General features: G+C 47.0%; 1 protein-coding gene across 1 annotated transcript in view; it reads right to left on the reverse strand.

Annotated features, from left to right (window-relative positions):
- The window catches only part of pex6 (peroxisomal biogenesis factor 6), a 50,443-nt gene that overhangs the window by 19,671 nt on the left and 2,913 nt on the right, over positions 1 to 27,859 (reverse strand). Inside the window, exons 2-11 of the mRNA XM_072249178.1 lie at positions 26,609 to 26,775; positions 26,252 to 26,335; positions 16,339 to 16,441; positions 15,522 to 15,658; positions 14,664 to 14,775; positions 13,827 to 14,035; positions 7,521 to 7,716; positions 7,086 to 7,162; positions 6,675 to 6,810; positions 5,889 to 6,094 (exon numbers count right to left, since the gene is read on the reverse strand). Coding sequence (XP_072105279.1) covers positions 5,889 to 6,094; positions 6,675 to 6,810; positions 7,086 to 7,162; positions 7,521 to 7,716; positions 13,827 to 14,035; positions 14,664 to 14,775; positions 15,522 to 15,658; positions 16,339 to 16,441; positions 26,252 to 26,335; positions 26,609 to 26,775 — 1,427 coding nt within the window. The remainder of the gene's footprint in view (positions 1 to 5,888; positions 6,095 to 6,674; positions 6,811 to 7,085; positions 7,163 to 7,520; positions 7,717 to 13,826; positions 14,036 to 14,663; positions 14,776 to 15,521; positions 15,659 to 16,338; positions 16,442 to 26,251; positions 26,336 to 26,608; positions 26,776 to 27,859) is intronic.

Consider the following 27,859-nt stretch of genomic DNA (forward strand, 5'->3'; position numbering starts at 1 on the left):
TATCATTACGAGAGAGAAGGTTCTTGGGAAATTGAAAGGTCTGAAGGTAGATAAGTTATCTGGACCAGATGGTGTGCACCCCAGGGTTCTGAAAAAGGTGGCTGATGAGACTGTAGAGGCATTTCAAGAATCACTAGATTCTGGAATGGTTCTGGAAGACTGCAAAGTTGCAAATGTTACTCTACTCTTCAAGGGAGGAGGGAGACAGAAGAAAGGAAACTATAAGCCAGTTAGTCTGACCTCATCGGTTGGGAAGATGTTGGGCACTGAGGCACATAGGCCTCAGTCGGCATGATTTCCTCAAGGGAAAATCGTGCCTAACAGATCTTTGAAGAAATAACAAGCAGGATAGACAAAGGAGAATCAGTTGATGTTGTGTACTTGGATTTTCAGTAGGCCTTTGACAAGGTGCCACACGAGGCTGCTAAACAAGTGATGAGCCCATGGTACTACAGGAAAGATTCTTGCATGGATAAAGAAGTGGCTGATTGGCACAAGGCAAAGAGTGGGAGTAAAGGGAGCCTTTTCTGGTTGGCTGCCAGTGACGAGTGGTATTCCACAGGGGTTTGTGTTGGGACCGATTCTTTTTACATTATATGGCAACGAATTGGATGATAAAATTGATGGCGTTGTTGCAAAGTTAGCAGACAATATGAAGACAGGTGGAGGTGCAGATAGTTTTGAGGAAGCAGAGAGGCTACAGAGGACCCAGACAGATTAGAAGAATGGACAAAGAAATGACAGATGGAACACAGTGTTGGAAAGTGTATGGTCATGCACTTTGGTAGAAATGGAAGGGTTAACTATTTTAAAAAATGGATTGAAAATTCAAAAAAACTGAGGAGCAAAGGGATTTGGGAGTCCTTGTGCAGGATTCCCTAAAGGTTAACTTGCAGGTTGAGTCTGTGGTAAGGAAGGCAAATGCGATATTAGCATTCATTACAAGAGGACTAGAAGCAAGTAATGTTGAGAATTTATAAAGCACTGGTGAGGCCTTTTGGAGAATTGAGAGTAGTTTTGGGCCCCTTATCTTTAGAAAGGATGTGCTAAACTGGAGAGGGTTCAAAGGAGATTCACGAAAATGATTCCAGGATTGAACTGGTTGTCATATGAAGATGCCTTGATGGCTCCAGGCCTGTATTCACTAGAATTCAGAAGAGTGAGGGGTGACCTAATTGAAACCTATTGAATGGTGAAAGGCCTTGATAGAGTGGATGTAGAGAGGATGTCTCTTATGGTGGGAGAGTCTAAGACCAGAGGACATAGCCTCAGAATAGAGGGGTGTCCTTTTACAACAGAGATGAGGAGGAATTTCTTTAGCCAGAGAGTGGTGAATCTATGGAATTCTTTGCTACAGGCAGCTGTGGAAGCGAAGTTTTTATCTACATTTAAGGCAGAGATTGATAGATCCTTAATTGGTCAGGGCATGAAGGGATATAAGGAGAAGGCAGGAGATTGGGGCTAAGAGGAATATTGGATCAGCCATGATGAACTGGCGGAGCAGACTTGATGGGTCAGGTGGCATAATTCTGCTCCTATATCTTATGGTCTTATAACCTAAGCTACCTCCTACCCCAGACATTCTCTTTTCTCTCCCCTCCTCGAAGGTAGAAGACGCAAGCCTGAAAGCAGGTACCACCAGGCTCAAGGACAGCTTCTATCTCAATGTTATAAAACTACTGAACTATTCCTTAGTAGAATGAGATGGACTCTTGATGTTACAATCTACCTCAATAGGGTCTTGCACCTTACTGCTTGCTTGCACTGCACTCTCTCTGTAACACTTTATTCTGTGTTCTGTCATTGTTTTGTTTTGCATTACCTCAATGCACTATTATAATGAATTGATCTGTATGAACAGTACAGTATTGAAGATGAGTCAGAGTTATGGAGTCATAGAAAAGTACAGCACAGGCCCTTTGGCCCATCTAGTCCATGCTGAACCATTTAAACTGCCAACTCCCATCAGCCTGCACCCAGACTATAGCCCTCGATACCCCTACCATCTGTGTACTTATCCAAACTTAAACGTTGAAATTGAGCTTGCACGCACCACTTGTGCTGGCAGTTCATTCTACACCCATGACCCTCTAACTGAAGTTTCCTCTCATGTTCCCCTTAAACTCTCCACCTTTCACACTTAACCCATGACCTCTAGTTGTAGTTCCACTCAATTTTGGTGGAAAAACAAAGACGAGAATGGAAAGAACCTGCTAGCATTTACCCTACCTATACCCCTAATAATTCTGTATACCTCTATCAAACCCCGCCTCAGTCTTCTACGTTCCAAGGAATGAAGTCTTAATCTACTCAAGCTTTCCTTATAGTTCAGGCCCTCCAGCCCTGGCAAAATCCTTGTAAATTTTCTCTGTTCTCTTTCAACCTTATTTACATCTTTCCTGTTGGTAGGTGCACAAGACTCAAAATTAGACCCCACCGATGTCTTATACAATTTCAACATAATGTCCCATCTCCTGTATTCAATACATTGATATATGAAGGCCAATATGCCAAAAGCTTTCTTGACAACTCTGTCTACCTGTGCTGCCACTTTCAATTAATTACGGACCTGTGTTTCCAGATCCCTTTGTTCTACTGCACTCCTCAGTGCCCTACCATCCATTGTGTAGGACCTACCCTGGCTGGTCCTACCAAAGTGCAACACCCCGCACTTGTCTGCATTAAATTCCATCTGCTCATCTCCAGTTGGTCCAAAACCACTGCAATCTCTGATCATCTTCCTCACTCCCAATCTTGGTGTCATCCGCAAATTTTCTGATCCAGTTAACCACATTATCATCCAGGTCATTGATATAGATGACAAACAACAACGGACCCAGCACAGATCCCTGCGGCACTCCACAAGTCATAGAACTCCATTCAGAGAGGCAATTATCTACTACCACTCTCTGGTTCCTCCCACAAAGCCAATGTCTAATCTAATTTGCTACCTCATCTTGAATATCGAGCGACTGAACCTTCTTGACCAACGTCCCATATGGGACCTTGCCAAATGCCTTACGAAAGTCCATGAAGACAATATCCACTATCTTGCCTTCATCAAATTTCTTGGCAACTTCCTCAAAAAACTCTGCAAGATTGGTTAGACACGACCAACCACACACAAAACCATGCTGGCTATCGCTAATCAGTCCACGTCTATCCAAATACTTATATCAGGTCCCCCAGAATACCTTCCAATAACTTTCCCAGTACTGATATCAGGTTCATCAGCCTGTAATTTCCTGGTTTATTTTTTAGAGCCTTTCTTAAACAGCAGAACAAAATTAGCTATCCTACAATCCTCTGGTACCTCACCTGTCACTAAGGATGATTTAAATAGCTCTGCTAGGGAACCCTGCAATTTCTGCACTTGCCTCCCATAGGGTTTGTGAGTCTTTGCCAGGCTCTGGGGATTTATCCACCCTAATTTACCTCAAGACAACAAACACCTGCTCCTCTAGGGCCCATGACCTCACTGCTGCTCTGCCTCACTTCTGTAGACTCCTGGATAAATACAGATGCAAAAAATCCATTTAAGATCTCCATCTCCATTGGCTCCACACATAGATTACTATTCTGATCTTAAAGATTCTACCTAGAATATAAAAGCAGATGTAATGTTAAAGCACTGGTGAGGCCTCACGTGGAGCATCGAGAGCAGTTTTGGGTCCCTTATCTTAGAAAGGATGTGCTGAAAATGGAGAGGGTTCAAAGGAGGTTCACAAAAATGATTCCAGGATTGAATGGCTTGTCATGCAAAGAGTGTTTGAGTGGGCACGTGGCCAAGTGGTTAAGGCATTGGACTAGCGACCTGAAGGTCGTGAGTTCGAGCCCCAGCTGAGGCAACATGTTGTGTCCTTAAGCAAGGCACTTAATCACACAGTGCTCTGCGATGACACTGGTGCCAAGCTGTATGGGTCCTAATGCCCTTCCCTTGGACAACATTGGTGTCGTGGAGAGGGGAGACTTGCAGCATGGGCAACTGCTGGTCTTCCATACAACCTTGCCCAGGCCTGCGCCTTGGAGAGTGAAGACTTTCCAGGCGCAGATCCATGGTCTCACAAGACTAACGGATGCCTTTATTTACAAAGAGTGTTTGATGGCTCTAAGCCTGTATTCACTAAAATTCAAAAGAATGAGGGTGACCTCATTGAAATCTATTGGACAGTGGATGGCCTTGATACAGTGGATGTGGAGAGGATGTTTCCTTTGGTGGGAGAGTCTAGGATCAGAGGACGTAGCCTCAGAATAGAGGGGCATCCATTTAGAACAGAGATGAGGAGGAATTTCTTCAGCCAGAGAGTGGTGAATCTACGGAATTCTTTGCCACAGGCAGCTATGGAGGCCAAGTCTTTATGTATATTTAAGGTAGAGGTTGATAGATTGTTGATTTGTTGAGGCATAAGGGATACGAGGGAAAGGCAGGAGATTGGGGCTGAGAGGGAAGATTGGATCAGCCATGATGAAATGGTGGAGCAGACTCGATGGGTCAAATGGCCTAATTCTGCTCCTATATCTTATGGTCTTCCAGAGAACCAATTTTATCCCTTGCAATCCTTTTGCCCTGTAGAAGAGTCCCTTAGGATTCTCCTTCACCGTGTCTGCTAGGACAACCTCAATATCTTCTTTTAGCTCTCCTGATCTCTCTCTTAAATATTCTCTTGCAATTCTTATACTCCATAAATACCTCATTTATTCCTGCCTGCCTACACCAGCTACAGTATGCACCTTTTTTCTCTTCATCAGGGCCTCAATATCTCTTGAAAGCTAAGGTTCCTAAAACTTGTTATCTTTATCTTTTATTCTGAAGGGCACATACAAGCTGTATACTCTCAAAATGTCACCTTTGAAGGCCCCCCTCTTACCAAGTACCCCTTTCGCCAGAAAACGGCCTGTCGTAATCCACACTTGCCCGATCCTTTCTGATACCATCAAAATTGGCTTTCTCCAATTTAGAATCTCAATCCATAGACCAGATGAATTTTTTTTCCATATTTACTTTGAAACTAATGGTACATGATCACTAGATGCAAACTGTTCCCCTACACAAACTTCCATCACCTTACCTGTCTCATTCCCTAATAGCGGATCAAGTATCGCACACTCTCTTGGCGGGATTTATATGTACTGGTTAAGGAAACTTCATGAACACATTTGACAAGCTTTATCCCATCTAGTCCTTTTACAGTATGGGTGTCCCAGTCAATATGTGGAAAGATTATCACAATCTTATGTTTCTATATGTGGAAAGTTAAAATCTCCTACTATAACAACCTTATTTTTCTTGCAACAATCTGTGATCTCTCTACAAATTTGCTCCCACAGATTGTTGACTGGTCTGTAATATACCCCCATTAATATGGTCATACCATTCTTATTCCTCAGTTCCACCCGTAACGCCTCACTAGACAAGCTCTCCAGTCTGTCCTGACTGAGCGCTGCTGTGATATTTTCCCTGACTAGTAACACCACCCCTCCTCCTCTAATCCCTCCAGCTCTGTCACGGCCAAAAGAATGGAATACTGGAATACTGAGCTGTCAGTCCAACCAAGTCTCACTAATGGCTACAATATAATTCCATGTGTTGATCCAAGCCCTGAGTTCATCTACCTTTCCTATGATACTTCCTGCATTGAAATATACACAGCACAGGATGTTAGTCGCATCACACTCAACCTTTTGATTCCTGGCTTTGTCTGAGGTCTTACCAACATCTGTCTCCACAACCTCTCCACTAACTGTTCTGGCACTTTGGTTCCCATCCTTCTGCAACTCTAGTCTAAACCCTTCCCCCTTTGTAGCACTAGTGAAGAGTTCTTCACTGTATCTCAGTACACGTAACAGCAATAAAACCATTTTACCCAGGTTTCCAGGGCCCGGCTCACCTGAGGAAGGTCCTGGCACACTCGGTGGCCACAGCCTTGGCCAGTAGTGTCTTGCCTGTACCGGGAGGACCATACAGTAACAGTCCGGTGCGGCGCAGACCTCGACTCAGCAGCTCGGGGTGCTCAATGGGAAGCTGCACTGTGTCCAGGATCTCTCGCTTGACCGCCTCCAGACCCCCCACATCCTGCCATTTCACTGCTGGAATCTGTGGACAGGGAGCAGCACGGTAGGTCAGCTCTGCCATTCTGCCCCAGCTGGCTCCTAAGCCCAGAATTCTTTTCTACAGCAGAATGCAAGAGTCTGAAAGAGGGTGGGAACAGATTTAACAAGAATTCAGCCCATTAAAAGAGACAGAGTTGTGTAACATAGAAACGGACTCTTGGACCCAACAAGTCAATGCCAGCCATCAAAGACCCATCCCATTTACCAACAATTAATCCACACCCTTCTTTGATTCAAGTATTCATCCAAATACTTCAATGTAATGTTTTCAAGTGTCTCTGCCTCCAAACCCCTCTGGGAAATAAACCCCTTCCCCTAAAGCCAAACATGTGCTCTGGTCTTTTACAACTTTTCTACGTTGAAACATTTTTTACTGTCTGCCCTATCTCTTCCCTCACATCATTTCGAACACCTCCATCAGCTCCCACCTCATCCTTCATTGTTCCAAGGAAACAACCCCAGCTATCCAGTCCCCTTCCCATTGCCCCTCCAGCTCGAAGGGGGGGGGATGGTGATTTGTAAGGAGTCAAGGGCGGACCCAACAAGATCCCCCCCAGACCAACCTTGGGCACTCCGATAGCCTGTGAGTGCTCTGCCTGCAACTCCTCCAATGCTCTGTGCATGTCTTCCTGTAGGATGGTCACCCCGGCCGCACACAGCTCCAGCTCCTCCTGCTCACTGGGAATAACTCCAGGAAAGCTGGGAATGTGAGAAAGACATAAAGGTTCTGAGTGGAGCACTGAGCCAGTGGAACAGGAGAGAGAGGGCTGACAGAGTTCTGATGAGATGGGAGAAGAAATAGTGAGGACTGCCTCGTCCTGACCCTCTCCCACCCCTACCCCACACTCCCCTCCCTGACACAGACTACATACGAGCCTCATCCATCAATTTTAAGGACCCCATCTCTCGCTCCCTTCCAACCCCTCATTCCCACCTTGTCCCCCGCTGCTCCAGTCTACACCCCCATCACTCACCGGCACCGGCGCAGACGTCTGCATGCAGCACGACCAGCACGGTTCAGCAGGGTGCACAGGTCACTGAGGATGTAACCCTGGCAATGGAGAATGCAATGTCAGTACCCAGATAAGGGTTACACTCTCCAAACCCGATCCCAACTGACCCCATGCCCCCTTAACCTGATGAACCCCAGGTGCTCCATCTCTGATACAGAAACATTCCTGCCCTGATCCCATTTCCTCCGTCACTGACACTATCTGACCTCTCATCCCCTAATAACTGACTCACTCCCACTGATAAACCCCAAAGACTGACCTAAGACCTCTCTCATACCCCAACGACTGACTCCACACCCTCAAGCCCAATGACTGATCGCATGCCTTCCAACCCCTGCCTTTCCCTTCCCCCATATTCCATCAACAGGCCCTGTGTCTCGCCCTGTGGTGACTCACCGCAGTCAGCTTGGCGATCTTGGCTAGGTTCACATCCTTGCCCAGGGGCAGGCTGCTGCTGAGTGCTCTCACCATCTGTTTCCGCTGTTCTTCCAAAAGGGCACCCACGGCCAACTCGTGAAGGAAAACTGCTTGTAGGTCGGCCGACACATCCCTTGCTTGCACCGCTGTCCCTACCACCACCACCGGGTAGTTGCTACAACCAATCAGAAAGAGGGCAACCAGGTAATCGGGGGGCAGCTTGGAGACTGGGCCAAGGATAGTCTGGAACAACTGGGATTATTTCCCTTTAAGAGTAGACTGTTGGGGGTGAGGGGTCTGATAGAAATACCTAGTGAACAGGGATTTGGACAGCGCGAGGCCCCCACTGGCAGCAGGTTGAGGAGAGGCCTCAGGCACGAAGGGGAAGAGAATTACAAGTGACATGAGCACCGCCTGTTGCTGGAGACGGTTTCAATTGTGGCATCCAAAGAAGAAATGGGATACAGTCAGGAAAAATTTAAGGATGCAGAGAAGAGACGGGGATGAAAATGACAAGCACACAAAATGCTGGAGGAACTCCATCACCTGCCAATCATCCCCTTCCTTACCTGGATCACCTGCAGGCTATTGCTCCACCTCTTCCCCACTTTTTTTTAATGCTGCCCATCTCCCCTTTCTTTCCAGTCAATCCCGATGAAGATCTTTACGCTAAGTGTTGACTGTTCATTTCACTTCATGATGCTACTTGACCCACTGACTTCAAGCATTTTGTGTGTGGCTCCAAGTTTGTGGCATTTGTAGTCTCTCCTATGTGAAAGTGGGTTGTTTTGTAGCAATAGCACAGACAAGATGGGCCAAACTGTCTCCTTGTGTGCTACAATTACACTGTACTACCTTGTGAATGAGCAAAGGCACAAAAGGTGGAAAATAATGTGGAAAATGTAAGGCCCCCCCCAATAGAAATAGGTGGAGCATTAAGAGAGGTTGAAAGACGTTGGTGATCCAAAGGAGTTGGGTGTCCCTGCACACAGTTCATTGACAGTTAACGTGCAATACAACAGGTCATTAGGAAGGCAAACAAAGAGTTGTCCTTAAGCAAAATAACTAAACTACTGGAGGAACTCTGCAGATCAGGCAGCATCTGTGGAGGCAGACATTTCAGGTTGAGACCTTGCAACAGGACTGGCATCCATCATCTGCTGTCCTGTGTCTCAAAGCTGGCCAAGGATGGAGTACAAGAGCAGAAATACCTGGTTTCAGTGACTAATGCCCCGGGGGAATCCACGTTTGGAGTAGCGAAGGAAGTGGTTGCAGCACGGGTGCAGGAAGGCTCCAGCTGGCCAATTGCTGGGATGCAGGTAAGTTACAGAGTCACAGAACACGTACCATGGAAACAGGCCTTTTGACCCACCTAGTCCACGCCAAACTATTAATCTGCCTAGTCCCACACCTAGACCATAGACCTCCACCCCCAGCCCCAGACACTTCCCATCCATGTACCTATCCATATTTCTTTTAAGTGTTGAAATCGACCCCGCACCCACCACTTGTGCTGGCAGTTCCATCCACCCTCTGAGTGAAGAAGTTCCCCATCATGTTCTCTTTAAACATTTCACCTTTTACATTCAACCCATGATCTCTAGTTCTAGTCTCACTCAACCTCATGGAAAAAGCCTGCTCTCAGTTACCCTATTTATACCCCTCATAATTTCATTTACTTCTATCAGATCTCCCTTCAATCTTCTACGTTCTAGGGAATAAAATCCTAACCTATTCAACTTTTCTCTATACGTCAGGTCAAGTCCCAGCAACTTCCTTGTAAATTTTCTTTGCACTCTTTCAATCCTATTTACATCTTTCTTGTAAAGGTGACAAAAACTGCACACAATACTCCAAATTAGGCCTCACCAACGTCTTAGACAACTTAAATATAACATCCAACTCCAGCAGTTAGTACTTTGACTCATGAAGGCCATTGCGCTAAAAGCTCTCTTTATCATCTTACCTGCACATGAAGCCACTTCCACAGAATTATGGATCTGTATTCCCAGTGTGTTCTACCGCACTCCTCAGTGACGCATTGCTTACTGTGTAAGACCTACCCTGGTTGGTCCTCCCAAAGTGCAACACCTCACACTTGTCTGCACCAAACTGCATCTGCCATTTTTCAGCCCATTTCTCCAGCTGGTCCAGTTTCCTCTGCAAGCTTTAATAGTCTTTCTCACTGACCACTATACACCCCCAATCTTAGTGTCATCCACAAATTCTGATCCAGTCTACATTTCCATCCAGATTGTTGATATAGATAACAAAGAACAATTGACACAGCACCGATCCCTGTGGCACACCACTAGTCACAGGCCTCCAGTCAGAAAAGCAATCATCTACTACAGCCTCTGGCTCCTCCCATAAAGCTAATGTCTAATACAATTTACTACTTCATTTTGAATGCCAAGCGACTGAAACTTCTTGACCAACCTCCCATACGGGACCATGTTAAGGGCCTTCCAGAAGTCCACGTAAACAACATCCACAGTGTTACCTTCATCAACTTTCCTGGTAACTTCCTTGAAAAACTCTATAAGGTTGGTTATGCTGACTATCCCCAATCAGTCCCTGTCTATCCAAATACTTGCGTATCCGGTCCCTTAGAATACCTTCCGAAAACTTTCTTGCTGCTGATGTCAGGCTTACTGGCCTATAACTTTGTGGCTAATTCTTAAGAGCCTTCTTAAACAACGCTGCACTAACCTCCCACCGAGTCAGAGGAAACATTGCTCCTGGGGATTTATCCACCTTGATTCCTCTGTAATCTGTTTAGGGTACGAGCTCACAGCTGCACTGGCTCAAATCTATAGACTATGTCCACCTCTCAAGTAAATACAGATGCAAAAAATCCATTTAAGATCTGCCCATCTCTTTTGGTTCCTTAATTACCACTCTGATCTTCAAGAGGACCAATTTTGTCCCTTGTTACGCTTTTGCTCCTAATATAGCTGTAGAAACCCTTAGGATTCTCTTTCACCTTGTCTGCTAGAGCAATCTCATATCTTCTTTCAGCAGTCCTGATTTCCTCAAGTGTTCTCTTGCATTTCTTAGACTCAATATACCTCATTTGTTTCTGCCTGCCTATACCTGCTATGCACCTCCTTTTTCTTAACCAATGCCTCAACATCTCTCGAACACCAGGTTCCGATTACCTGTTATCTTTGCCTTTTATTCTGGCAAACTCTGTCCTGGCAGACCTATTGTCTCAGCTTGCTCCTGCCCCACCGAACTCGTTTCTGCATACATGGTTTTATTCCCCCTTGTTCAATCCCTTCCTACCTATGTTCGTGACACTTCTCACGCTCTTAAACTTTCCGATGATTTTAAGTTCCCTGGCCCCCACCGCTTTATTTTCACCATGGATGTCCAGTCCCTATATACTTCCATCCCCCATCAGGAAGGTCTCAAAGCTCTCTGCTTCTTTTTGGATTCCAGACCTAATCAGTTCCCCTCTACCACCACTCTGCTCTGTCTAGCGGAATTAGTCCTTACTCTTAATAATTTCTCCTTTGGCTCCTCCCACTTCCTCCAAACTAAAGGTGTAGCTATGGGCACCCGTATGGGTCCTAGTTATGCCCGCCTTTTTGTTGGCTTTGTGGAATAATCTATGTTCCAAACCTATTCTGGTATCTGCCCGCACTTTTCCTTAGCTACATCGACGACTGCATTGGCGCTGCTTCCTGCACGCATGCTGAGCCCGTTGACTTTATTAACTTTGCCTCCAACTTTCACCCTGCCCTCAAGTTTACCTGGTCCATTTCCGACACCTCTCTCCCCTTTCTAGATCTTTCTGTCTCTATATCTGGAGACAGCTTATCCATGATGTCTACTATAAGCCTACTGACTCTCACAGCTATCTGGACTATTCCTCTTCTCACCCTGTCTCTTGCAAAAACGCCATCCCCTTCTCGCAATTCCTCCGTCTCCGCTGCATCTGCTCTCAGGATGAGGCTTTTCATTCCAGGACGAGGGAGATGTCCTCCTTTTTTAAAGAATGGGGCTTCCCTTCCTCCACCATCAACTCTGCTCTCAAACGCAACTCCCCCATTTCATGCACATCTGCTCTCACTGCATCTTCCTGCCACCTGACTAGGAATAGGGTTCCCCTGGTCCTCACCTACCATTCCACCAGCCTCTGGGTCCAACATATTATTCTCCGTAACTTCTGCCACCTCCAACGGGATCCCACCACTGAGCACATCTTTCCCTCCCCCCCCCCCCGCTTTCTGCAGGGATCGCTCCCTAGGCGACTCCCTTGTCCATTCATTCCCCCCATCCCTCCCCACTGATCTCCCTCTTGGCACTTATCCTTGTAAGCGGAACAAGTGCTACACATGCCCTTACATTTCTTCCCTGACCACCATTCAGGGCCCCAGACAGTCCTTCCAGGTGAGGCGACACTTCACCTGTGAGTCGGCTGGGGTGATGTACTGCATCCGGTGCTCCCGATGTGGCCTTCTGTATATTGGCGAGACCTGACGCAGGCTGGGAGATCGTTTTGCTGAACATCTACGCTCTGTCCGCCAGAGAAAGCAGGATCTCCCAGTGGCCACACATTTTAATTCCACATCCCATTCTGACATGTCTATCCACGGCCTCCTCTACTGTAAAGATGAAGCCACACTCAGGTTGGAGGAACAACACCTTATATTCCGTCTGGGTAGCCTCCAACCTGATGGCATGAACATTGACTTCTCTAACTTCCACTAATGCCCCACCTCCCCCTCGTACCCCATCCGTTATTTATTTATATACACACTTTCTTTCTCTCACTCTCCTTTTTCTCCCTCTGTCCCTCTCACTATACCCCTTGCCCATCCTCTGGGTCCCCCCCCCTTGTCTTTCTCCCTGGGCCTCCTGTCCCATGATCCTCTCATATGCCTTTTGCCAATCACCTGTCTAGCTCTTGGCTCCATCCCTCCCCCTCCTGTCTTCTCTTATCGTTTTGGATCTCCCCCTCCCCCTCTCAAATCTCTTACTAACTCTTCCTTCAGTTAGTCCTGACGAAGGGTCTCGGCTTGAAACATCGACTGTAACTCTTCCTAGAGATACTGCCTGGCCTGCTGCGTTCACCAGCAACTTTGATGTCTGTTGCTTGAATTTCCAGCATCTGCAGAATTCCTGTTGTCTGTATTCTCAAATTTCAATTCTGAAAGCTTCCCACTTAACAAGTATGACTTTGATAAAAAAAAAGCAACCTGACCTAATTACATTTGTCAGATTCTTTCTGAAGGATCATCAAAATTGGCCTTTCCTCAATTTAGAATCTCATCCCGAGGACTATCTTAATATTTTCCCTAGTTCCCTTGAAACAAATGGCACAATAATCACTAGGTGCAAGTGTTTCCCCATACAAACTTCTATCACCTGCCCTGTCTCATACCCTATTAGGAGATCTAGTATTGCATGCTCTCTAGCTGGGACTCCTAGGTACTGATCAAGGAAGCTTCCCTGAAAACATTTGACATCTCTTTTCCATCTAGTCCTGTTACAGTATGGGAGTCCCTGTCATTAAGTGGAAAGTTAAAATCACCTATCATAACTATCAGAAGTTGTATGTGGGCTAATTGGGCAGATGAGACTGATAAGCTCCTCAGTTTAGAAGGATGAACAGGCAAATTCCTTCCAGGGCTTGTCAGGGTAGATGTGGAGCTGATGTTTCCAATGGTGAGGACCTCTAACACCATCTTACGTCGTGACCTGAGGTGAGAAGTAACTGCTTCATCCGAGGAGTGGGGAATCATTCAGAGTCAAGGGCTGTTGAAGCTCAATGACACAATATATTCAAGACAGACTCCAGGGTAACTAACCAAGTTCAGGGAGAAGTGATCAGAAGCTGGATAAATGTTTGGGGTGGGGGTTGTGGAATTGGGGAGGGTAATAATGGAGGGGCCTGGGACGGGAGTGAGGGGTGCGTCTTGGGACGGGAGTCGGGGGGGGGGGTGCGTCTTGGGACGGGAGTCGGGGGGGTGCACCTTGGGACGGGAGTTGGGGGGGTGCGCCTTGGGACAGGAGTTGGGGGGGGTGTGCCTTGGGACGGGAGTTGGGGGGGTGTGCCTTGGGACGGGAATGGAGGGGTGTCTGGGGACGGGATTGGGGGGTGAGGCTTGGGACGGGAGTGGGGGGGGGGAGGCTTGGGACGGGAGTGGGGGGGGAGGCTTGGGACGGGAGTTGGGGGGGGGAGGCTTGGGACGGGAGTGGTGCAGGGGAGCTGTGGGATTCAAGGGATACCAAAGCACATATGGAGAAGGAAAAAGGATGATGGAAGTGCCTTACGTAGGGATGGATTGCACACCCCTCATGAAACGCTGCAGGGCAGAAATCAGACGCGAGTCCTGTCCCACTCCATCACGTTCCCTCCCGACTATTGTGACATCACACAGCAGGAGAATGCATGGACGATGATCCTCGGCCCGTGAAAAAGCAGCTTCCAGTTTCGCTTCAGAGGCTCCGATCGAATCAGAACACAGGCATACACAGTCCACCTGAGCAGAAGAGGCAGCACACACACCATGTCAGCAGAAGGGGACAGATATGTACACATATCACAGAGGTGAAGGAGTAACAGGAACCAGTGGTGTACCACAGGGATCAGTGGGGACCTTTACTGTTTGTCATACTTGTTAACAAACTGGATATGAATGTGGGAAGTCTGCAGATGATATGAACATTAGTGGTGTTGCTGACAGCGCAGCAGATAACGTTGGACCACAGAATAATATTGATCAGTTGGTATAATGGGATTTAATTCTGATCAGTGCGAAGCAATTCACTTTGAGAGGTTTGAAGGGGTAGGACACACACAGTGAGGAGTCTTGGGATCAGAGGGAACACTAGTTGGTACGCACACAGTTTCCAAGGAGACACAGGGTCAGTAGATACACAATCTCTGGGGACAGTACACACACACACACACACACACACACAGTCCGCCGGGACAGTACAAACACACACAATCATTGGGGGCTATACATACACACAGAGTGCCCAGAGACAGCAGAGAGACAGACAAGAGTCCCTTGGTGACCCAGGGCAGTACACACACACACAAGCCATTTGCTTTATTCTCAGACTGACACCACCCCCTCTCCTCTCCTCATACTGATTACTCACCTTCACCAAGTGTAGGTTCATTCTGCTACACGCAGCCCGCACCACTGTGCTCTTCCCACAACCACTCGGTCCCCACAGTAACACACTGCACGGCCTATCGAGAAGGGGTGGCCTGAATGCATGAGGAAGGACAGTAAACACACACCATTTATACTCTTCCCTCTCATCACACACTCCCAGGGTCTAATACAGACTGAAGCTCCTTCTAGCATCCCATCACACACACCTAGGGTCAGTCACAGAATGAACCTCCCTCTACACTGTCCCATCACATTCCCAGTGCTGGGAAAGGATTGCTTAGACTCAGTGAAATGCTCCCAGTTCCCAGGCACTCCATAATTTCCTGCCAGACTTGTTCCTTCCCACTCTCCCACTTCCTGGAACCTGTCAGGGGCAGTGGGTTTCCAGCAATGGCTTTCTCAGTCAATGCAGCTATCTGCCTCCTTTCCTTCTTGCCTTATCCTTTCCAAATCCCTTTGTTTGAATATTAAGTGTCCCGTCCTTTCCTGACCTCATACAATGAAGGGCTTGAAAATACACTGGCAATGCCAGTGGTTCGATGGGGAATGGGTGAGTATCAGGGAGGCAGCAGTGGGACAGTCTCACAAAGAACTTTCACGGACACTCTTGGCCCAACTACTTCCTGTCTCACTGTTAGTCCATATCAGGTTATCGTCCCATTCTACAACTGTGCTCAGAACCAGCTCCCCCAACCTGTGAGTGAACAGGATGTGCTGCACCTGTCCCAGATCAGGTGCCAGTACCCATCTCTAAGCTTATTGCCCCTACGGATGGAGAAACACCCCATTCAATACAACAACCACAAAGCGGGATGCAGAACAGAGCACCGATGCTAACCCACTGCGCAGGTATGGCTCGATGATGTTGCAGAGAGTATCGACAGTGCTGGAGAGCCCAGGAGGAGAGACACTGCCCCAGAACGGGTGACCACCACTCATTACAGCACAGGGAACGTAGCTGCTGCCACAGCCATCCTGGAAGAAAAAATAGATGTCAAAGCACACAATCAGTCAGTGGGGCAGGAAATCACCAAGACAACACAACCCATCAGTAACCTGCGAACACTGATCTCAACCCCGTCTCCTCTCACCCCAGGCCTCAGTGTGGCATTGGCTTAGTCAAGAACGTGGGAGCTGAGTGAGACCACCTTCAATATAAAGAGCGGCCTGGGAGATGAGACCACAGTGACACAGGCTGGGTCCATTCCTCTAGCCCCACACTACTGAATGTAATGACCATGAATGTAAAGGGTTTGCACTGTTTCTTCTTTTGTACATTTTTAAATTATAAATAAAGTCTTTTTGAAATAAAGATAATCTTCCCTTTGTTTGAACATAGAATGCCAGTGGCTGAAAGCAAACCTCTCAACCTTGGTATCACTGTCTGAAACCATGGGAATTGGTATTTCAGCCCATCAACATGTGGGTTGGCACCAGGAGCAGGGGTCCCAGGTCTCCACTCACACCACTGTTGGACCAGATGGAGGCAGAAGGGTAGGAGCTACAGGCAAGGCTGGGGAAGAGCCTTCTGGGTGTTGGGGGAAGGTGGCAAGGAGGGAGTGTCTGGGTGTATGGAGGGAGCCTGTTCCGTGGGACAGAACACCCAGACTGTGTGTCTAACCAGATATCTTCTGCTGTGAGAGCCAGGTACTCACCAAGTAAACAGAGGTGTGCTCTGTATCAGCCAGGTAACCGGGCGCCGCCTTGGACCCTGCCCCTCCGCTCACTGACCTCACCCTCAGGTAGATCACAGGCCATCTGCAGCAAAGGTCAGCAACAGTTCAGAGGAGCACTGTTTACCAGGGAGAAAGGACAAAGGGTTGGGGGGGGGGGGGAGAAGGTCAAGAGATTACGTACAGCCTCTGGGCAGCACAGGGAGAGCTGCTGCCCCAGATACACAGCTTTGATCCTGACCTCCGACACTGTGCAGAGTGTGACCTTTTGGGTGTCCTCCCATCTCCTAAAGACGTGTGGGTTGGTAGATTAATCAGCCACTTTAATGTGCCCCAGTGGGTAGAACCAAAATACATACATCAGTACATTACAGAAACAGCCCTTCAGCCCATAATGAGTGTGCCAATCTAATCCAAACCTACCTGCACACACACGGTCTGCATCCCACCATTCATTGCCTGTTCATGTGTCTGTCTGAAGGACTCTAAAATGTCACTACCGTGTCTGCTTGCCTCATTTCCCCAGGTAGCATGTTCCATGGGCCAGCTCTCTATGTAAAATAAATCTTCCTGCCCATCTTTAAACTTTTTCCCATTCATCTTAAACCTATGCCCTCTAGTATTTGACATTTCTACCCAGGGAAAAAGACTCTATCTACTCCATGTCTCTCATAATTTTACAAACTTCTGTCAGCTCTCCTCTCAACACCTCAGAAACCAAGTTTCTCCAACCTCTCCTTAAAGCTAATACTCTCTCATCTAAGCAGCATCTTTTTGAGACAAGAGACTGCAGAAGTCAGAATCTGGAGTAACACAAAACGCTGGAGGAACTCATAGGGGCAGGCAGCATTAGTGGATGGATTGGTCAGTCGACATTTCTGATCAATACGTTCATCAGGACTTAAAGGGGGAAAACCGCCAGTACAAAAAGGTGGAGAGAAGGGGTAGAGCAAGAGTTGGCAGGTAATATTCTGGTAAACCTTTTCTGCACTTTCTCCAAACCCTCCACATCCTTTCTGTAATGCTAGCACACAATACTCTAAAAGTATCCTAACCAAAGTTTTACACAGCTGCAATGTAACTTCCCACCTTTTACACTCACAGCTCCTACCTACAAAGGCAAGTATTCAGCATGTGATGCCACTTTCAGGGAGCTGTGGCCTTGTACATAGTACAGCAACCAGAATTCACAGAATATCATACATCCTTCCCACAGTACAGCAATCAGAACTCTCAGAATATTGTACATCCTTCCCACAGTACAGCAATCAGAACTCACAGAATATTGTACATCCTTCCCACAGTACAGCAATCAGAACTCACAGAATATTGTACATCCTTCCCACAGTACATCAATCAGAACTCTCAGAATATTGTACATCCTTCCCACAGTACAGCAATCAGAACTCACAGAATACTGTACATCCTTCCCACAGTACAGCAATCAGAACTCACAGAATATCATACATCCTTCCCACAGTACATCAATCAGAACTCTCAGAATATTGTACATCCTTCCCACAGTACAGCAATCAGAACTCACAGAATACTGTACATCTTTCCTACAGTACAGTAACCAGAGCTCACAGAATATTGTACATCCATCCCACAGTATCCACAAACCTGCCTGTCCTGGCAGACCTATTGTCTCAGCTTGCTCCTGCCTCACCGAACTCATTTCCGCATACCTCAACACGGATTTATCCCCCCTTGTTCAATCCCTTCCTACCTATGTTCGTGACACTTCTCACGCTCTTAGACTTTTCGATGATTTTAAGTTCCCTGGCCCCCACCGCTTTATTTTCACCATGGATGTCCAGTCCCCATTTACTTCCATCCCCCATCAGGAAGGTCTCAAAGCTCTCTGCTTCTTTTTGGATTCCAGACCTAATCAGTTCCCCTCTACCACCACTCTGCTCCGTCTAGCGGAATTAGTCCTTACTCTTAATAATTTCCCCTTTGGCTCCTCCCACTTCCTCCAAACTAAAAGTGTAGCTATGGGCACCCGTATGGGTCCTAGCTATGCCTGCCTTTTTGTTGGCTTTGTGGAATAATCTATGTTCCATACCTATTCTGGTACCTGTCCCCCACTTTTCCTTTGCTACGTCGATGACTGCATTGGCGCTGCTTCCTGCACGCATGCTGAGCTCGTTGACTTTATTAACTTTGCCTCCAACTTTCACCCTGCCCTCAAGTTTACCTGGTCCATTTCCGACACCTCCCTCCCCTTTCTAGATCTTTCTGTCTCTATCTCTGGAGACAGCTTATCCATGATGTCTACTATAAGCCTACTAACTCTCACAGCTATCTGGACTATTTCTCTTCTCACCCTGTCTCTTGCAAAAATGCCATCCCCTTCTCGCAATTCCTCCATCTCCGCTGCATCTGCTGTCAGGATGAGGCTTTTCATTCCAGGACGAGGGAGATGTCCTCCTTTTTTTAAAGAATGGGGCTTCCCTTCCTCCACTATCAACTCTGCTCTCAAACAGATCTCCTCCATTTCATGCACATCGGCTCTCACTCCATCCTCCTGCCACCTGACTAGGAATAGGGTTGCCCTGGACCTCACCTACCAGCCCACCAGCCTCCGGGTCCAACATATTATTCTCCGTAACTTCTGCCACCTCCAACTGGATCCCACCACTAAGCACATCTCCCCCCCCCCCCCCCCGCTTTCTACAGGGATCGCTTCCTACGGGACTCCCTTGTCCATTCGTCCCCCCCATCCCTCCCCACTGATCTCCCTCCTGGCACTTATCCTTGTAAGCGGAACAAGTGCTACACATGCCCTTACACTTCCTCCCTGACCACCATTCAGGGCCCCAGACAGTCCTTCCAGGTGAGGCGACACTTCACCTGTGAGTTGGTTGGGGTGATATACTGTGTCCGGTGCTCCCGATGTGGCCTTCTATATATTGGCGAGACCCGACGCAGACTGGGAGATCGTTTCGCTGAACACCTACCCTCTGTCCGCCAGAGAAAGCAGGATCTCCCAGTGGCCACACATTTTAATTCCACATCCCATTCCCATTCTGACATGTCTATCCACGGCCTCCTCTAATCTAAAGATGAAGCCACACTCAGGTTGGAGGAACAACACCTTATATTCCGTCTGGGTAACCTCCCACCTGATGGCATGAACATTGACTTCTCTAACTTCCACTAAAGCCCCACCTCCCCCTCGTACCCCATCCGTTATTTATATACACACATTCTTTCTCTCACTCTCCTTTTTCTCCCTCTGTCCCTCTGACTATACCCATTGCCCATCATCTGGGTTCCCCCCCTCCCCCTTTTCCTTCTCCCTGGGCCTCCTGTCCTATGATCCTCTCATATCCCCTTTGCCAATCACCTGTCCAGCTCTTGGCTCCATCCCTCCCCCTCCTGTCTTCTCCTATCATTTTGGATCTCCCCCTCCCCCTCTCAAATCTCTTACTAGCTCTTCCTTCAGTTAGTCCTGACGAAGAGTCTCGGCCTGAAACGTCGACTATACCTCTTCCTAGAGATGCTGCCTGGCCTGCTGCGTTCACCAGCAACTTTCATGTGTGTTGCTTGAATTTCCAGCATCTGCAGAATTCCTCGTGTTTGTGAGAATATTGCATATGTGGTTCGTTAACATCTTATACATCAGTTACACGACAACCCAACTCCTGTATTCAGCAGGAGACTAACCCGATGAAGACGAGTGTGCCATATGCCTTTTCAGCACCACATCTGCCTATGTTGCCAATTTTAGAGAGTTCTGTACTACACCCCTAGGCCTTTCTGTTCTAGAATCCCATTCAGAGCACTGCCATTGACTGTGGAATTCCTGCCTTGGGTTAACTTCCCACAATGTATCACTTCACATTTGTCTGAGTTAAATTGCACCAGCCATTTCTTTGCCTGGGGAGGAGCTAAGATGGCAACAGAGGGTGACTTCTTCGAGCTCATCTATGAAAGGACTTTAACTCCTCTCTTTAATGTCTCCTCTTTCCTTTTCAAGGTGACTGGGGTTCTGTCGGAGTCTGTGATCTCCAGCTGCACTCAAAGTGTGGTTCTTCACGGCAGTGGGTTGCTGCCCCCAGAGCTTGCTGACTGGGCGTTTTTGATATCTCCAGGAGCGGCCTGGAAAATGTGTGCCTTTGGGATGCAGTCTTGCGTGGCCCTGTGGACTCGCTCCTCGCCAGTGTTGCTGGAGATTGGAACATCGAGACAGCAGGTGCGGCTGTCAGTGGCCTCTGCACATAAGCAATTGGGCTCTCTCTCTCTTTCTTGTTAGGGGGAGGAGGAGAGAGAGTCTGCTGGTTCTTGAGGTGGGTGAGCTCAAATAAGTAACGCTGAGTGTAGACTGTAACATCAAAACAGCGAGCTGTTAGTCTCCGTTCTTGCTGTGGAGAGGGTGACACCTCTCTTTCCCTTGCTAGTGAGAGAGCCAGTGGATGTCAAAATGCTGGGTTATGAACTATAGTTTTGATAGACCAAGATCATGGTCTCTTTGTGGCTTTGCTATTTCTTGCATGGAGAGTGTTTGGGGGAGGGGGAGCGTGATGCTTCCTGCTGAAACGGGGGAGGGGGAGGGGGAGGGGGAGGATTGACGCTTTGCTGCTGCTTGTGCATGGGAGAGGTGAGGGGGCTTTGGGGTTCTAACATTTCTATATCATTCATTCCTTGGGGTTTTCTTCTGCTTTGTAGATGTTTGTGAAGAGTAAGGATTTCAGGTTGTATACTGTATAAATTCTCTGACATATTAAATGGAAGCTTTTTCCTCAGTTATAGGAACATAGAAAACCTACAGCACAATACAGGCCCTTCGGCCCACAAAGTTGTGCCGAACATGTCCCTACCTTAGAAATTACTAGGCTTACCTATAGCCCTCTATTTTTCTAAGCTCCGTGTACCTATCCAAAAGTCTCTTAAAAGACCCTATCGTATCTGCCTCCACCACCGTTGCTGGCAGCCTATTCCACGCACCCACCACTCTGCGTAAAAAACTTACCCCTGACATCTCCTCTGTACCTGCTTCCAAGCACTTTAAAACTGTGCCCTCTTGTGATGGCCATTTCAGCCCTGGGAAAAAGCCTCTGACTATCCATATGATCAATGTCTCTCATCATCTTACACACCTCTATCAGGTCACCTCTCATCCTCTGTCACTCCAAGGAGAAAAGGCCAAGTTCACTCAACCTGTTTTCTTAAGGCATGCTCCCCAATCCAGGCAACATCCTTGTAAATCTCCTCTGCACTCTTTCTATCGCTTCCACATCCTTCCTGTAGTGAGGCGACCAGAACTGAGCACAGTACTCCAAGTGGGCTCTGACCAGGGTCCTATATAGCTGCAACATTACCTCTCGGCTCCTAATTTCAATTCTACGATTAATGAAGGCCAATACACTGTATGCTTTCTTAACCACAGAGTCAAACTGCACAGCTGCTTTGAGTGTCCTATGGACTCGGACCCCAAGATCCCTCTGATGTTCCACACTGCCAAGAGTCTTACCATTAATACTGTATTCTGCCATCATATTTGACCTACCAAAATGATCCACTTCACACTTACCTGGGTTGAACTCCATCTGCCACTTCTCAACCCAGTTTTGCATCTTATCAATGTCCCGCTGTAACCTCTGACAGCCCTCCACACTATCCACAACATCTCCAACCTTTGTGTCATCAGCAAGCTGACTAACCCATCCCTCCACTTCCTCATCCAGGTCATTTACAAAAATCACGAAAAGTAAGGGTCCCAGAACAGATCCCTGATGCACACCACTGGTGACCGACCTCCATGCAGAATGTGACCCCTCTACAACCACTCTTTGCCTTCTGTGGGCAAGCCAGTTCTGGATCCACAAAGCAATGTCCCCTTGGATCCCATGCCTCCTTACTTTCTCAATAAGCCTTGCATGGGGTACCTTATCAAATGCCTTGCTGAAATCCATATACACTACATCTACTGCTCTTCCTTCATCAATGTGTTTCGTCACATCCTCAAAAAATTCAATCAGGCTCGTAAGGCACGTCCTGCCCTTGACAAAGCCATGCTGACTATTCCTAATCATATTATGCCTCTCCAAATGTTCATAAATCCTGCCTCTCAGGATCTTCTCCATCAACTTACCAACCACTGAAGTAAGACTCACTGGTCTATAATTTCCTGGGCTATCTCTACTCCCTTTCTTGAATAAAGGAACAACATCCGCAACTCTCCAATCCTCTGGAACCTCTCCAGTTCCCAATGATGAGGCAAAGATCATCGCCAGAGGCTCAGCAATCTCCTCCCTCGACTCCCACAGTAGCCTGGGGTACAGCTCATCCGATCCCGGCGACTTATCCAACTTGATGCTTTCCAAAAGCTCCAGCACATCCTCTTTCTTAATATGTTCATGCTCAAGCTTTTCAGCCTGCTACAAGTCATCACTACAATCACCAAGATCCTTTTCCATAGTGAATACTGAAGCAAAGTATTCATTAAGTACCTCCTCTATTTCCTCCAGTTCCATACACACTTTCCCACTGTCACACTTGATTGGTCCTATTCTCTCACGTCTTATCCTCTTGCTCTTCACATACTTGTAGAATGCCTTGAGGTTTTCCTTAATCCTGCCCACCAAGGCCTTCTCATGGCCCCTTCTGGCTCTCCTAATTTCTTTTTTAAGCTCCTTCCTGTTAGCCTTATAATCTTCTAGATCTCTAACATTACCTAGCTCTCTGAACCTTTTGTAAGCTTTTCTTTTCCTCTTGACTAGATTTATTACAGCCTTTGTACACCACGGTTCCTGTACCCTGCCATAACTTCCGTCTCATTGGAATGTACCTATGCAGAACTCCACACAAATATCCCCTGAACATTTGCCACATTTCTTCCGTACTTTTCCCTGAGAACATCTGTTCCCAATTTGAGCTTCCAATTTCCTGCCTGATAGCCTCATAATTCCCCTTACTCCAATTAAACGCTTTTCTAACTTGTCTGTTCCTCACTCTCTCCAATGCTATTGTAAAGGAGATAAAATTTTGATCACTATCTCCAAAATGCTCTCCCACTGAGAGACCTGACACCTAACCAGGTTCATTTCCCAATACCAAATCAAATACAGTCTCTCCTCTTGTAGGCTTATCTACATAGTGTCAAGAAACCTTCCTGAACACACCTAACCAAATCCTACCCCATCTAAACCCCTTGCTCCAGATCAAGATCCAGTTGGACAACCCTTTTCACTGTCCACCACACCATCAACATTGGTGTCACCAGCAAACTTACTCATCATGACACCTACATTCTTATCTAAATTGTTATTACAGATGTCAAACAACAGTAACCCTGATCTCTGTGACACACCACTTGTCGCAATTCTCCAGTCTAAACACGAACCCTCTGCCACTGCCCCCTGACTACTTCCACTCAGCCAATGGCCAGCTCACCCTGGATCCCATCTGATCTCACACTCCTGACTACTCTACTATACGGGACTTGTCAAAAGTGTTGTTAAAGTCCTTGTAGAGAACATCTATTTCCCTGACCTCATGAATCTTCTTGGAGTTGGTCACTTCTTCAAAATCCCAGTCAAATTCGTGAGACATGATTTCTCACCTGGTTTGACACCAGTAAAACAAGTTGATTAAACAACTTAATATTCTCTGATATATTAGGACCACTGAAACTCGCCACTGGAGGTGGGACATTCTGTACCATTCTAACTACACAAGGGAAGATAACAGTCAAATGTTTGTTAATCAAACCTCATTGAAACGGTTTCTGATTCTGTTTACGGACAGTTCTCAGGATTAGAACTCTTACACAACCCAGGCTGTATTGCGAATCGCACTTTCCCATATATTCCTCCAGAAATATCTGCTTCATCTGGCTTCAGCAAAGGGGCTACTCACCAACAAGTTTCTCTTAAACACAACTGAGAAACTCCTCCGTTTTTTGACCCTGATTCTATCGCTATCCCGGTCAGTATTTGGGCAGAGGAAGTCCCCCATTATCAGTGGTGTGTGTGGCTTCTCAACTTCTTAGCAACTTCCCCGCACATTTGCTCAGCATCTGTCCCACTAAGTGACGGCTTGCAGAATCAGAGCAATCAGGCCACTCAGACCAACTCGTACATGCTGACCATGGTGCCTACCAGGCTAGTCCCATTTGCCCATGTTATGTCTATATCCCTCTACAGCCCTATCCACGCACTTACCCAAAAGCCTTTGGAATGTTCTTCTACCTGGCTCAGTCACTTCATTCCCACCCTCTACATGAAGTTGTTGCCCATGTCCATTTTAAAATCTTTCACCTCTCAACTTAAACAGATGCTCTCATTTTTGATTTCCTCTCCCTGGGAAAAAGATTACATGCATTCCCCTATTTATCCCCCTCTTGATTTTATACCCCTACAACATGACCCTCAATCCCCTATGCTCCTTGGCCAACCTCTCCCTAACTCACACTCCCAAGTCTTGGCAGCAGCCCTGTAAATCTCCTCTGCATTCCTTCAAGTTTATCGATGCTTTTCCTATAACAGGACGTGAATAAATGTAGATCAGACCAAGTATGTGAACTCACTTTTACAGCTGTCCCAGAACATCCTCTCCCCAGCACTGAAATGTTGTTCACCCCCCCCATCACTTTTTCCTCCTTCTCAGTCAGAGTTGCAGAGAACAGAAGCAGGCCTTTTGGCCCAGCACATTCATGCTAACCTTTCCAACTACATAAATCTTGCCACATTTGAAGCATATCTCTTGCTACTCAAATACCTATATTAATGCTTCTTAAATGTACTGACTGTATCTGATTTCACCATCTCCTCTGGCAATGAGTTCCAGATATCAATCACAGTGTTAGAAAACCTTATCCCTCGAGTCCCCTTTAAAACTCCTTCCTCTCACCTCGAGCCTATGCCCTCTTCTTTTTGATACCCATACCGAAAGAGTCCACATCCCCTATGGTGTGTGAGTTACAAATGATGACACTGACTACACTTACAAAATGCTGGAGAAACCAACACACCTCTCAAGAGGAGTTAACAATCAATGTTTCGGACTGATACCATTTATCAGGACTGGAAAGCAAGAGGGGGGAGGTGAAGGAGTACAAGCTGGCAGGAGATAGGAGGGGGAAGGAAAGTGGGTGGGGAAGAGGAGATGAAATAGAAAGCTGGGAGATGATAGTTGGAAGAGGTAAAGTACTATAGAAGAAGGAATCTAATAGAAGAGGACAGAGGAAAGTTGAGAAAAAAGGGGAAGGAGGTGGTAGGCTGGTGAGAAGAGAAGGGGGTGAGAGAGGAACCAGAATGGTGAATAGAAAAAGAAAGGAGGAGGAAAAATTACCAGCGGTTAGAGAAATCGATGTTAGAGAAATGATCACTTATGGTCCAGAACACGGGAAGTGCTTTACATGGCTCTCAGCAAAACTGCCTCTACTTACCAGATTTGTTCAGTTAAAAGAATTAGTATTCTTGAAACATTATTACAATTAGCTTATTTACTGCCCTGTTCTGAGGGAACTGAAATTTCCTGCTACCTGTTTGAATTATTTCCTGTTTGAACTCTTCGTGATTGTTTACTGAACTTCCTTTATTCACCATGCCTCTGCTCGTGCTCACTTTAAACTTGATGGGCCCTGTACCCCGTACTGTTTTATTCACTGGGCTTCTAGCTCCTGCATCAATACTTTGGTCGGTGGAGTGGAGGGCTAGATGAAACTCCAAAGGCAGGGAGCAGTGAGAGCAAGGAGAGATTAAAACACAGGACAAAAAGTTAACAGACTGGCGGCTGCTGAGTGGGTGAATGAAAAACAGACACACATGCATGGACACACAGTCAAATGCAGAGAGAGGGCCATACAGGCAACAGACAAAGACGGGCACACAGAGACATGGGCAAACAGGTACAGGCAGGTTTCCACTTGCAGCACGACCCTTACCCGACTCGCCTCTCAGTACAGCTCTCAATAAACTCTGGCTTGCCCCTGGTCTGCACACACAGCACAGCTCCTACGTGCACCAACCTGTGGTGGAAGCAGAAAGCTCAGTATTACTAAGCATGGCCGAGGAACTGAGTGTTCATGGATTGGGTATTTGCCGACAGGTGGACATTCCTCATCCGAGGACAGTTCTGCCACCTCACTGGGTGGAGAAGAGGCAAGTAGCAGGCGTGTTGGGCACCAGCATCAACAGTAACCATGAGGATGTTGACTCAGGGATCCAGAATGTCACTGAGAATGGCAGACTCCAGGATGCCCAGTAACAGGAGGACTCAGGGCCAAAGTTTGAACACCCACCTGGAGGTTCTGAAGTGCTGGAAGATCAGTCCATCATAGTTTGCCCGTGAGTCATAGGTGGGAGAGTGCACCACCTCCACGTGTAGTTCCTCTGCCACAGGAGGTTCGCACAGTTCAGAATGACTCTCCCCCAGCCCCTTCTGCAATTCTGGCCCCTGGTAAAAGCGCTGAAACAGTGAAAAAATACCTTTAGGGCATATTCTATTGAGGGAGCGAGAGTGGGATGTGAGTGCATGGGGTGAGAGAAGATGTGGAGGGGGAAGTGGAAACAGAGCACTTGGCCATAGGATATGGAGGATGATAGTGGAGGGTTGAGTTTGTGATTGGTACCCCTCAGGGATCTGTGTTTGGACCCTTGTTTGTGAATGTGTGAGGTACGATTAGTCAATCAGAAAACAAACATTTGTAGTGTTACACACACAAAACGCTGGAGGAACTCAGCAGGCCAGACAGCATCTATGGAAAAGAGTTGACATTTTGGGCCAAGACAAGTCCTGCTGAAGGGTCTCAACCCAAAACGGCAACTGTACTCTTTTCCATAGATGCTGCCTGACCTGCAGCATCTTGTGTGTGTTGCTTGGATTTCCAGCATCTGATTTTCTCTTGTTTATGATTCGTAGTGTTGTTGCTAATGAGGACAGTCTTGGATTACATGTTATTGATGAGTTAGTAAAATGAGCAGAGAAATGTCAGACAGAATTTGAACACTTAAAAACGTGAAGGATGACTTGGGAAGGACCGATTAGGATAGATACACAGAATGAATGGTGTGACCCTTGGAACAATGGGATCTTGGTGTAGACATCCAAGAATCTTAGTCAAACAGACTGAAACAAGATCTTTGGTCCATCATGTCTATAAGAATCTATTCATTCTAATCCCATTTATCAGCAGTCAGTCCCTAGCCTTCCAGATACTTACTAAATGTTGTGAGATTCTGTGGCTCCATTAACTTCTCAGGCTTTCCATCTGAGATTCCAAGCACCCTCTACACTCCCCCCACCCCCCGTCTAAATTTATACCCTTTGGACACTTCTGCCATTGGGAAAAGATTTCAACTCATAGAAACATTCCAAATGTTAAAAGGCCTGAACAGATTAGATATGAATAAGTTATTTCCCATGGTAGGGGATTCTAGGACAAGAGGACATGACTTCAGAATTGAAGGACGTCTTTATAGAACAGGGATGCGGAAAAATTAGTTTAGTCAGAGGATGGTAAATCTGTGGAATTTGTTGCCACGAGCGGCTG

This window comes from Mobula birostris, chromosome 2 (assembly GCF_030028105.1).
Source record: "Mobula birostris isolate sMobBir1 chromosome 2, sMobBir1.hap1, whole genome shotgun sequence".
NCBI lineage: Eukaryota > Metazoa > Chordata > Chondrichthyes > Myliobatiformes > Myliobatidae > Mobula > Mobula birostris.